The sequence below is a fragment of the Halichoeres trimaculatus genome, unplaced genomic scaffold (assembly GCF_033239565.1).
Source record: "Halichoeres trimaculatus isolate MK-OKI-2021-1 unplaced genomic scaffold, fHalTri1.1 fHalTri1_scaffold_18, whole genome shotgun sequence".
Classification (NCBI taxonomy): Eukaryota; Metazoa; Chordata; class Actinopteri; order Labriformes; family Labridae; genus Halichoeres; species Halichoeres trimaculatus.
This window is the reverse complement of record NW_027437196.1, coordinates 9,861,813-9,874,690: the sequence shown is the minus strand read 5'-3', so window position 1 is coordinate 9,874,690 and position 12,878 is coordinate 9,861,813. Positions and strand designations below refer to the sequence as shown.

The 12,878-nt window shown below is 40.2% G+C and overlaps 1 protein-coding gene across 1 annotated transcript in view; it reads right to left on the bottom strand.

The window, feature by feature from the left end:
- myom1b (myomesin 1b) overlaps window positions 1-12,878 on the bottom strand; it is a 33,043-nt gene that overhangs the window by 8,533 nt on the left and 11,632 nt on the right. The window contains exons 11-28 of the mRNA XM_074694033.1: window positions 11,662-11,803; window positions 11,293-11,492; window positions 10,100-10,153; window positions 9,900-10,024; window positions 9,629-9,812; window positions 9,370-9,544; window positions 9,166-9,287; window positions 6,416-6,868; window positions 4,034-4,230; window positions 3,817-3,943; window positions 2,433-2,617; window positions 2,225-2,339; window positions 1,996-2,152; window positions 1,798-1,904; window positions 1,667-1,711; window positions 1,442-1,578; window positions 1,214-1,358; window positions 105-164 (exon numbers count right to left, since the gene is read on the bottom strand). Coding sequence (XP_074550134.1) covers window positions 105-164; window positions 1,214-1,358; window positions 1,442-1,578; window positions 1,667-1,711; window positions 1,798-1,904; window positions 1,996-2,152; window positions 2,225-2,339; window positions 2,433-2,617; window positions 3,817-3,943; window positions 4,034-4,230; window positions 6,416-6,868; window positions 9,166-9,287; window positions 9,370-9,544; window positions 9,629-9,812; window positions 9,900-10,024; window positions 10,100-10,153; window positions 11,293-11,492; window positions 11,662-11,803 — 2,730 coding nt within the window. The remainder of the gene's footprint in view (window positions 1-104; window positions 165-1,213; window positions 1,359-1,441; window positions 1,579-1,666; window positions 1,712-1,797; window positions 1,905-1,995; window positions 2,153-2,224; window positions 2,340-2,432; window positions 2,618-3,816; window positions 3,944-4,033; window positions 4,231-6,415; window positions 6,869-9,165; window positions 9,288-9,369; window positions 9,545-9,628; window positions 9,813-9,899; window positions 10,025-10,099; window positions 10,154-11,292; window positions 11,493-11,661; window positions 11,804-12,878) is intronic.

Genomic DNA, 12,878 nt, shown 5'->3' with positions numbered 1-12,878 from the left:
CAGACACACCCCACATATCATTATTGTACAACATTAGACATGAGTGTCAGCACTGTCAGGCATTAGGAAACTGTTGTTTTATTTTTACTGAGAGTGTTTCTTACCTTGTTTTCTGAACCACTCCTTCCTCTGAAACTCGGATTCCTTCTGCAGCGCCTTGAACACTGTAAGAAAAACAGTTTGTTTTATACTATTCTAACATCATATCCTTTATCTTTATTCTGCTGTAAGAATAGAAAAAAGAAGTTAATTTGGATCTGTGGTATTCCTGACTCTACGTCCTCTTAATGTTATATTTTTATTTCACTGTGTTCCCCCACTGCCTTGATTCTGACATCCTTATTACTTATCTCATTTTTTAATGAGTCTTACACATGAAGACTTGTTCATTTTGATGGAAAGCTACTTGACAGCCAATGCTTTTCTGATTCCTCTTGAATATTTCTACTGCCCTCTAGTGTTCGAAAATGAGCACTGCATCATGCCTGCACACAGTTAACAGCATACACACAACATACAAATACTGATCAAATACAGGGATGAAATATACTTTTAACCTTCACCTGAAATGGAAAAATAAATAAACAAAAATAAATACAAAAACCAAATAAACTGAATAAAAGGGCAACATAATGATACTATTACAATTTATAACAAGAAAGAGTTTTACTTTTGTTGATGTTCTTTTGCACTTAAGTTGCATATTTATATATATATATATATATATATATATATATATATATATATATATATATATATATATATATATATATATATATATATATAAAATTGTTGTTGTTACTGTTTTTTTCTTTTTTTGCAAAGCTAAAGGCATGCTGGCCTGCTTGGTTGTCTGATCAAGTGTCTATTTAATCTTTGTGTGAGTGAAGGGGCAGATACCATAAGACTTTTTTCTTCTTTCTGCTTCTTTTCACTCATTTTGAGACTTATTTTGTTTGTATTTTACTCAGATTATTATATTATCAAGAATGAAATAAAGACAAACTAAACTCAACTAAAACAGGTGTTTGACATTTCACCACTATGTTTCACTAAAGCCTCCTGATCAACCCTTTTATCATCTCTATTCTTATCTTTTGTTATTTACAGTTAATAATAGTACAGTAAATAATGAAAATGTTCCCTGAAGTCTATCTGAAAGGAAACTTTGAACAAGAGCATCTTTCAGCCTTTTAAGTTTGCGCAGACGTACCGTCTCCAATCAGGACCAGGCTGGACTGGTTAGTTGCTTTCCCATCCTGCAGCTGGAAGGTGTAAGTGCCCTCGTCTGCTGGAGTCAGAGACTCCATGGTCATCTCAATCATCCCGGTGTTCTTATCAAAGTTCATCTTGTATTTCTGTGCAACAAAAGAAACCACATTACTCCAAGATGAATCATGAACCAGGCCAAAGTTTACTTTAAGTTTGTCTGCTGACTGACCTCTCCTTGAGAGAGAGAATTGTCGTTGAAGACGTAATCCACTTTGCCGTTTGCTGAGATCTTGTCCGCCTGCAGCCAAAAGCGGACTCTTCCTTTCTCCAGGAGCTCCACAGCCAGATCTGACTTTAGGGGGATAACTGAGACACAAAAACAAGTACACACAAATGTAAGCCGACATTTTCTATAACTTCCTGGAATCCCCTCATGACTTTCTGATGCACTCACTGGGGAACTTGTGGTCATGACTGATCTCCAGCAGCCTCTTCAGCTCTGTGAAAAAAAGGAGCATCGTTATCAAAGGGGAAAAAAGTGTCATTAATTTCGCAACATTTTCTTTTCAGACACGTTTTTCCTACCTTCTTCTGAGAGAGTGTAGCTGGATGAAGCACCATCAGTGTGCGTGACGAGACATGAGTAAATGCCGATGTCCTCCTCTGCAGGAGCATTGAAAACAGCCTTGGACCTGCAGTCATGGTTAGAAGACAGGATGTATCAGTAGATGTGATGAAATTCAAAGAGTCCCAGCTGATATTATGCAAATACTGTGGTCTCACTTGTTCCCCTTGGTCTCTATGGTCATGCGGGACAGGTCTGACATTTCCTCGTAGTTCTTGGACCACACAAATTTGGAGTCAGGGGTCATATCACAGCATTCAAAGTTCAGGGAGATAACACCGTCGTCATCCACGTCCACAACGATCTCCTTTGAGCCTGAAAAGAAGCTCAGTGTTCAATAAGTTTCTTAAACTTAAGCATTAATCATCAGTGGAGTTTTTTTCCTACCTGGTTTGGTCACAGCTGGGACCGGCTCTGTCACATCTGAGACTTTCCCAACGCCGGCTTTGTTCTGAGCACGCACACGGAACACGTATGACTCTGCTTCCTTCAGGTTCTGGATCTGCAGAATGAATAAAAACAGCATAAGAAACTCACTCACCTGTGGATGAGTTTCCAGTTAAAAAAAAAAGAAAACTCAGGCAGAAGTTGACACCTTCATGTACGTCTTCTCTGTGGCTTTAGTGTTGATTCCTCTCCACGCCTCCTCTGGAGCCTCCGCCTCCTTAATGTCGATGTAGAACCCGTTGACTGGATCGCGGCCTTGGTACACAGGTGGTTTCCAGAGCAACACCAGAGAGTCGCTTCGCACCTCTCTGATCTGCAGGTCATGAGGAGGTCCTGGGGTACAAAGCAAAGTCAGAAGCTCCTGAGGTTTTTTTTTTTTTTTCTAAAACTCTAAAAAATATCAGTGCCAGAGACTAGAGACCTGAACTGTCCTGAGGTGGTTAAATGTTGCTAACAGCTGCAGAAAGGGCAAGAAGCAGGGTAATTTTCTTAAAAGGCATTGGCAACAAAATAGGAGATGTTTTTTCTTTACTTTTTGGTGTTATTTTAAATGTAGCTGCATTTTTCGTATACATTCTGACTTAATTCCTGTAAAAAAAAAATTCTGATCTCTCAAAATCTATGTTATTTTGTGGGCATCTTGCTACCATCCCCTCCATCAGTGTCTTGACCCGCCCTTTTCTGAGCCACCGATTTAAAGTAAATTTAATATACACGGGCAGATAACTTCTTACCAAGAGACTTTTGAGTGGAATCACTTAGGATACAATTAATTCAAAATAATCATTACTTTGTGATCAGTGAATTTTAGAAACCAGGAACAAAGATCTAGTCTGATGAAATATCTAAAACCTGAATTTGATAATTTTGTAGAGATGAATTTTTTTCCATTCAAAGGAAACACCTAACAGTTGTAAAAAAAACCTTTACACTTAAAGCTCCTGTGTAAAACCTTGAGTTTGCATTAATTTTGGCGCCCCCTGTGGACAAAATGTGCCTCTCTTTTTTAGCTTTTTCTGGTACTTATAGAAGTCACGTCCTCTGCTCCAAAAAATCACCCCGTATTATTTCAACAAAAGAAAAAGTACAGACCTTCAGAATGCTCTGCCACCCTCATCTCGACATAACACAAAACAATAAATGAAAAGAAAATCTTGCTGCTGATAGTTTTGTTTGCTTTTGGGTCATAAAAAAGTATTGATTTTAATCTGTTTTGTAAGCAGATAAAAACTTGACACAGGAGCTTTAAATAGACACCGATTAAAATTGGACAATTTTCAGATTTCTGTGTATTCCTATGGAACTTAAAGCTACTCTAATCTTTAATATTTTTTTTCCTCATTTAAATCCATACAAAATCATTTCATTTGGGTCTTATAGCAAGATAAGGGAAACAATGCCCATACAAACACTTATTTTTTGTTTCTAAAAAATTGATTAGATATTGAACTTGTAATAAGTAATTTTTCAGGAATTAAATGAACAAATGCAGAATTTTTATACGTTTTCTGATTTGTTTTGGTTTACCACACCTGGCACGGCGATGGTCCACTCCTCACACAGGAAGGTGTTGCTGGGCAGTGATGGGATGCCGACACCTGCCATGTTGGCTGCCCTCACCTGGAACTGATACTTCATGTTCTCCTTCAGGTCAATCACCTGGGATTAAAAAAATGCAGCCTCCCTTTAGTTCTTTGAAATCGTCTAAAAGTTTCTGTGTGAGTGTTGAGGAGTGTAACTTCAGCTCACCCTGTACGCCCTCTCGCTGACAGACTTGATATTGGCCTCGTGCCACTTCCCAGGCACACCATCAATGACTTCTCGGTAATCCACAAAGTATCCTGTGATGTCAGCGCCGCCGATGGAGGTTGGCTGTTTCCAGGCCAGCACCATGGAGTCACGCACACACTCCAGCACAGTGATGCCATAGGGTGGAGTAGGAGAGGCTGACATGACAGAAAACTCCAATTAACATGATAATCCCTCAGCTGAGGAGCAGGCTGATGTAATGGGAAACTGCAGCACAACATGGAGGTGATAAATTCTTATTCCCAAACAAATTCATACACCTCTTGTCAGCTGCTTGTATTCAAAGATTCTCAGAAAAGAGTTTAAGGCAGCCATGACGATGGTGTATGGTTGTAGCTTAGTGTAATTTAATTTTCTCAATCCAAAATGTGGAGCTACAGGCCGAGCATAGTTAGCCTCGCTTAGCATTTTGACAGGAAACTAAGAAATATAAGAAGTGTTCTGTATGAAAATAGATAATATGGTAAATAATGAGCTCTGCCATGCTAGTGAGCTCTTTTTTTTCTCTCCCTGACAAAGCCAGGTTAGCATATCTTAGCATAAGAACTGGAGACAGAAAGAAAAACATTTGTTTAAAGGTTATTTCTTTTTGAAGAGCCAGTGAGCTTCTTTGCCTTATATTAACACACAAGAGTGAGTTTAGCTCCCTTGTTTCCAGTCATCAACTAAGCTAAGCTAAGCTAGGCTAGGACAAGTGAAGTCAAGCCTAGCAAGGCCAAGCTAACCTACATCAGGCTACATCTAGGCTCAGTCAAAATAGGCTAGGCTACACCAAGCTTAACTATGCTAGGCTAAAATATGTTAAATTAAGCTAAGCTAACAATCTGCTGATTTTGTCTCCATAAATTTATTTTTCCTTTGCTTTAACTTATAGTGAACCCCGTTTTTTTGACTAACTGTCAATGTAGGAAAAGGTCTCAGCTAAATCAGGCTACTGTAACATACCGGTTACCTATTAGTCTATCATACACAAGTAGTCATAAGAACTCGATACGTCCCAGGGGTGACAATCTGGTATGCCCCAGTGTACCTTTAAGGCCTTAGGTCACAAGTGTCCTGTTCTTGTGTTGGTTGGATGACCCACTTTTTAAGAACAGGATGTGATTAGCCAGCTCTTGCCATGGAATACCTATTTGTGTGTGTTATGTGAAACTCTACGTGATGGTAGGATCCTTACAGTGACATAGACAAAGCCACCCAGAGAAGAGGTTGTGGAGAAGAGGGGAACTACTGAAAAGCGTGACTGTGTGGAGTTAAAAGTGTATTACAGTATATAGTGACTTACCTCACATAAAGGAACACAAGTAAAGCTCTTCATTGACTGTTATTAATGTATGAACCATATGTTTCCTACATCAGCATTTCCCCATGGTGGCCATTTTGCTCCAAAATGTTGGTCAAGCACAAAGTCCAAAAGCTGTTTGGGGCTTTTATTCAGGTCTGATCTTTCTTCAACATTGGTAATTTAACAAATTCAAGTGTTGAGATCACATTAAGGAAGCATTGTTACATGTAGCATGAGTAAGCTAATCTCAATGTAGGTATATTATGGTTACCATTGACTTAAATATGCAAGTACAAGACTTCGCTTACCTAACTACCATTAGCTCGTAACTCATACATCTTTTTTATGTGTTTTAGCTAGCAAAATGTGTTAGTTTGCCTCCATTACTGTTAGCTTGTAATTTACACATCTTTAATGTGTTTCTGCTAACATCACTGTTAGCTTGCAACTTTCAACAGGAATTTGAAACTCATGTAATGTTTTGTAAGATGCCATTAGCTTATAATTCACATTTAATTCATTCAATGTATCTAATTTGAAATGTTTTAGCTAACAGTGTTAGCTTAGTTACACATCTCCTGTTATGTGTTTAAGCTAACAATACTGTAAGGTACAGATATTGTACTGTGGGATAGCTAATGTTCATGTTGGCTAAAAATGAACTAGCATTACTTGCTCACTGATATTAGCATTTTCAAGGGTATACTGCCTCTTTTAGCTTATTAGGAACTAGTGAGATGTCTAAAATTAAATGTCAGCTTAAGAGAGGCTGATCGCTAACTTCTGCGGTTGTTTTTACTGGATATGTGGCTCTAGTAGATGTAAAATATGCACAAAAAGAGGTTAAATGACTACACCTTTAACCAGATTCTCTTCAGTTGTGTGACTAGCTAACACTGCATTAAAAAAAATAGACAAATGCATGATGTCAGTGGAAAATAGCTGAATTGTAAAGTCAGTGAAGAGGAATTTGATTTGCTGTGTTTTGTTCTGTCTGTAGTTAATGAAAAGTGGATCTATCCTCGATCATTGCTCACCTGTAGACTCCCTCCTGGGTCTCGCTGTCCCACGTTTATCTGAAGCATCTACAGAGAACTTACGTGCCTGCTTGATTTCAGGCTCACTGACTGTGTGATCCTGAACCTCAGTGGGGACTGGGTCTAAGTGTGCAGCTGTGGTTATGTCAGTAAGTGAGTCAGAAACTGAGTCTGACACAGACTCTGATACCAAGTCTTTTGCCAGGTCAGGGGCCCAGGACACGCTGCCTCTCTTGCCCCACTTGCTTTTGCTCTCCGTGGGGTCTGAGCGAGCAGCCCCGGCCCCCTCCCTGGCGTCAGTGTCAGTCTGAGCTTTATTGTGTTTTTGCTTAGTGCCAGGGGGGGACTGGACAGTGTCATGCGTGCCCATCCAGCGTGGCCTGTGCTCAGTTAGTTGGCCCACGTTACCCCCCGGCCCCATCTCCGGCAACACACCATGAGGGATGCCGCCCCCTACAGGAGTTAGCAGAAAAAGCAAAAGAGGCTTTTAATAACTAAAAAGAGGCAAAACATCTGTTCATTCAACTCACATCTCTTCTCAATCACACATCACAGGCAGACAAGCAGAGACAGAACAGAGATCCAACTATTCAATACATCTACCATCAAATACAGTAAAATGTCTTCATCTGACCAGGGGTAAAAAATGAAGACAAGATGACCATCGAGTGACATCCGTGTGAGGAGGTGAGTATGTTTAATTTGGGATTATGAGAGGATGCATGTGAGAGACATCGGTCAGCCAGTGTGTGTGAATGTTCAGGCTTTGCGCCAACCCTGTATGAAAAAAACACTACTTAAGTAACTACGCCAATGCATTTCATCACCACCCAAAAATCCTCTCATAAAATGAAAATGTGTTGGCACTCAAAACAACAGCATAGCATGATCTAGTTCACAGCCGTAGGGTAATTGATTCTAGCTGTTTTTATTTTCCAACAAGTATTTTCTTTAAGTAAGAATAACTGTTTCCTAACATCCAATACATTCATCTGTGTGTGCTGAGAAATACATTGGCATGTAAACTATGTGTTCTTCATAAGGGAATACAGAGCATGCTGCTCAACACAAAGCTGGCCACTGAATGATGACATCCAGAGGCTGAGAGTCACGTTAGTAATAATGCTGAGATCTGTTAAGGAGCACATGCAGGAGGTTGTAGAGAGTGTTGCTTAAATACGTAATACTGCCGCAGAATTGGTCTGTATTGAAAGTTTGTGCTGTTACGATAACACTGCACTGATCTACAAATCAAACTCAAACCTTGAAAAGTGAGGACAAGGAAGAAACACCTCTTGTTTTTAGAAGTTAATTCCTAAAAAAATTGGTGAAAAGTTTCATTTTGGTCTGTTTTGTAGCTCTGGAGGTCTTTACTGCTGCTCTCCCTGATTTAACTTTCAATGTATGCATGTAAACAAGAAAGGAGGTGTGCTCTCCCTACCACTCCTTGTCAAAGGTCAATATTTAACAACGACCTGAAATTTAACTTAAATCCAAAATGTAAGAACTAGTCAAAAAAGCAACAAAAGTGCTAAGGCCAAAATGAAATTGAAAAAAAAAATGCAATAAAACCCAAAATGTGAGGACTGACCCAAAATGTAACAAATTGTTACGTTGCAGGAAAACAGATATCATCATAAGTTTTGAATAGCCTCTATGTTTCACAAAGAAAGCTTCCAAACAACTTAAACTATTGCTATAACCACTTTGAGACACTAGATGGCCTACTTAAATTATTCATATATAACAACACAGTACATCAAGGTCACATTGTGTGCAATTTTTACCTGTTTCTGTATAATTATACCCAGAAATATCCAGACTCAGGGACCAATTACATTTTATTCACTTACAGTATAAACTCAATTAAATGTTGTTGACACAGAAAACCTGTTAAGCTACTTTTTGTACAAAGAAAATTCACAACAAGAATTGATAAGGGAATCGATGAAGAATCAGATCGATAAGCAGAATCGATAAGGGCATCGGTATTGACAAAATCTTATGTTGATAATTATTCAGCACTGAAGAGTCTTATCTTCCTAAAGCTTAGAAAGTAGCCGGATCCAACAGAAATGTGTGAGCATGATGAACGTTAAGAGTACGCTTAAGTCGACTTAAAAGTCAGTGACTACCAAACAGACCAATTCCACTGCCAGGTTAGCACAGAGGTTAGGACAGACAAACTGAGCAGTTTGATGGTACCGGTGGGGTGGGAGAGGTGTGTGTTGGTACCTTCAGCACCATGTGGGGTTGCCGACACGTCTTGTGCCCAGGATAGGTTTTGGGGGATGGGGTGGGGGGGAAAGGTTGTGGTGGTGGTGGTGGTGTGTGTGACATTGGGCTGGTTTGTAACAACCACTGAATTGGGTCGCACTGACCCAAATTAGAGGAAGTCTACAAGTCCTGACCCTGACCCCGCTTCAGGCTGTGCAGGGAGGAGGAGGAGGAAGGAAGGAAAGAGGGGTTGGGGTGGGGCACATAGAAGTGCAGAATAACGTGACAGGGTGACAGAGTGGGACCACGGAGGAGAACATGTGGGAGTATTGATGCTGATGATATAAAGACATGAAGACAACAGTAGTGACCTTTGACATCATGGAAGAAGTATGGAGGGAAAAAAATCTGATTTCAATTTACAAAGTCATACTTTTAGAGAAGAATTCCACCTTAAGAATAAAAACAATAAGTCTTATATCAGGCTTTGGTATTGGTGCATTTACAGCAGATTTAAATCCTGTTTCACTCACCAATTGCTGCTTTCACCTCCACAGGCTCAGACTCAGGTGAAAACCCACTGAGCCCTGCTGCGTTCACTGCCCTCACCCTGAACACGTACGTCCCTCCTGTCATCAGACCATGGCAGATAAACCTGTGAATATAAATTTCATAAAACATGTCAGAGGTGATGTCTGCCATTATAAACTGTCGTCCAGCCTCAGCAGTAAAACTACCTGGTTCCTTTTACAGGTTTGTTGTTGCACGGCTCCCACACGTTGCTTCCCACAACGCTGCTCTCGATGTAATATCCCACCAGCTCTTTGGCGTCACTGGACGCCTCCCAAGACACAACAACTGATGTGTCTGTGTTTCTGGTGGGGATGACTTTTCCTGGGGCTGATGGGATATCTGGGGACCAGAAGTTTTATTCAGTATTTCTCTGATAAATGGAGCAGCTTGAGTAAAGATGCATGTATGTATCAGCTTTCTAACCAAGCTTGTCTCCAACAGTTGTGGCCTCAGTTGGGTTGGATGGCTCGCCGACGCCAGCAGAGTTGCAGCAGCGGACACGGAAGCTGTAGGATTTTCCCTCGGCGAGGTCGAACAGCGCGAAGCGAGGCGACTTGACGGGGATCTCTGTGTTCACTCTCTGCCAGCTGTCTGTGCCTGAGACACACTGACAAACCAGAGAAGAGAGGTCACAATGAAGCTCTGGCATTTGAAAGCTTTGATACCAAATGTAAACACTTTTTCCTGGATTTACCTTTTCCACGTAGTACATGACACCCTCAAGGCCTTTCCCTGCGGGTGGTTTCCAACTCAGCACCACGTAGTTCTTGGTGGCCTCTGTCACCTGCAGCTCAAGAGGTCTGCCAGGAACAACGCTCTCTGATGGTTGAAACAGGAAGAATTAGTCTCTGAATAAGCAGAACAAACACATACTGTGACTAATGTAAGTCTTACCGGCAGGTTCCTCCTCTGTGACAATGATCTGGCCAGTCCAGGGAGCAGATGTACCTGACAACACGTAGATAATAACCATCAAACTTCACACTGTAAAATCTCAAAACTTACTTGGTGTTGTATTGTGTCTCTACTTGTCATTACTTTCCTTTTTCTCTCAGAGATTTAAGTTTAATCTAATCAGGTCTTTGCAGCATGTTTTAAGGGCTGGCAACTTTTGGCCACTAAAGCTTTTTTTTTTTTTTGGTAAAAAAATTTTTGGCCTTTCTCCAATACCAATTTTGAATTCCTTTCTTCACAAACAATTTCGACCGATTTCTCAACTATAAATGAAGATTTTGCTTGCCTTTGTTTTGCCTTTTTTTCTTGAAATAACATCAACTTTTTCCTCAAAAGTGAATTTCAAAATTTGTCCTGCATAAATTTTGATTTTTTTCCTGATGGCATTTTTTTCTTCTTTCAGTTTTTCCAGTTTAATGTCTACACTTTTCCTGATTTTAAATTTTGACATTTCTTAGTAAAATTGAATTCCTGAATTCCAGCTTTATTCTCGATGTTTTAACTTTTTTTTATTTATCTGTAAAGTGCCAATAACAGCAAGTTTAGAGATAACTTTGACTGTGAAAAGTAAGAGGGATGATGCTGTGTTTGAAATGAAACACACATACAGTTAAAACTAGAGATGGGTACCTTTTGCATTTGAAACGATACAGTACCGATGCACAGTACCTGGCAATCGGTGCCGGTACTCAACGGTACCAATTTTCGGTATTTTTTTGTGTTTATGTGGTAAAAAAATATAAATTTGTTTAATGATAAAACTTTTAAAAAAATTAACATATTTATTCTTCAAAATATAACCTTGCAATGCTGTGTTCATGTCCAGCATAGAAAACTGCCTACTGTTCCACTCCCTCACAGTCACAAGGATGCATTTAGGTACCTAAAAATGGTACCTTTTGACTTAGTGTTGATCGGTACCCGGTACTTTTGACAGAATTCGGTCGGTACCTATAAAAGTACCTAGTTCAATACCTATCCCTAGTAAAAACAGCCAAGAAATACACTGTACCGCTTTGGCCAAAGGGGGCGCCAAAGTAACATGTACCGGAAGTTCCTTATGGAAGCTTTAAGCATCTTCATGAAAAAGAGATATAATAGTCTATGTTAGAGAAAACAAAAAGCTGCAGTACCCCTCATGCGAGCACGGTCGGCCGGGTCCATGGCAGCCACTGGCTCAGAGACTCTGGATGGGCGGCTCATCCCGCTCTTGTTGACGGCCCGAACTCGGAAAGTGTAGGAGTGACCCTCCACCAGGCCGGTGACAGGGAAACGGGCAAACTTGACAGGGGTGTCGTTGCACTGGATCCAGTGGTTGGTTCCAACCTCACATCTGTGAACATGTAACAGAATCAGCCTTGCTTAAATGTATTTAATTCACGTATTCAAAAGTATTTTAAAAACCCTCGTAATGCAGGAGATGACTCAGGAAAACGTATGAGTCCCTGAATTTAACACTAATCTAAGTACCAGCTATAAAAGGTGTTTAAGTTTTGGCCGACCTGTCCACAAAGTATCCCAAGATTGCGTCTCCACGATCAATAGCCGGCTGCTTCCAGGTGACAATGATGTAATCCTTATTGGCATCCAGACAGCGCACATCCAGAGGGGCACCTGGAGCTCCTTCAACCTCAGCATCAGCATCTTGAGCAAACAGAAACACCACATTTAAAATTCAAACTGTTTATTTTATTCATTCTTCATTATTCACCTGTGAACCTGGAGGCTACTTTGTTTTAAAGTGACTCTGCCCTGTGCTGAACTGTGCAGCCGCACAGCTTGATGCCAGGAATGTTTCTGGTCCTCAAGTCAAACACGAGATGAGAGTGAGCAGCAGCAGGAAGACGGATTTAGCTGCAGCCCGACCTCAGAGTGAAAGGGGATAAGAGAGGTGACTCTTAAAGAAACATGCACCTGGGGTAAAGCCAGGGCAATGTATGTGTCATTAGGGGGTGCATCCTACAGGATGAGTCTGCATTAGCCAGGTATATGTGTGCAAGTTAGCAGGACAAATAATATAATTACCTGATGACATCATACGTTAGATTAAAGAGACTCTGCTCCCCAATATTTTGAACATACATACAAAGTAAAGATGTTTGATGTTCCGTCTACATGTATGCAAATTTCTAAAAACCTATGTATTAACATGGTGTAGAAAACCCTGAACCGGTCTGTAAAATCTGCCTAAAAATGATCTGATCCAAAAACAGCAAAAACCTTCCCGAGATTTACATGAGACTTGCTAAAATGATGAGGTCATCAGTTATGGACCCCCTAACTTTTTCATGTTATATTTGAAGGGGTGGGCCTAAAACACAGACGTCTCCCGATAGCTATGCTCTCTACAGGCCTCCAGAGGGCTGGCCAATCAGAGGGAAGGGGGCTTGTGGAACAGGGAGTCTTAAAGAGACAGCAGCTAACTAAGTGTTTCAGACAGAGAGGAAAATAATGGGTCCTTTAAACACCAATGTGAGAATAAAAATCTTTTTTGTGGTAAATCATGTAAAGTGACTACAGGGAAACCAGAGAGACAATATACAGGCTATGAAAAATTGCACAATACCCCTCTTTAAGGTTAACGCTTTATGTAGCTTTTATGTACAATGATAAAGGCAGGTTTTTTTAATTTATATTCAAACTAAAATATGAAATATATATCTGTTTGAATAAGATGAATAAACAGCAAAAATGATAACTATGATGAAAGGCCGGCTTT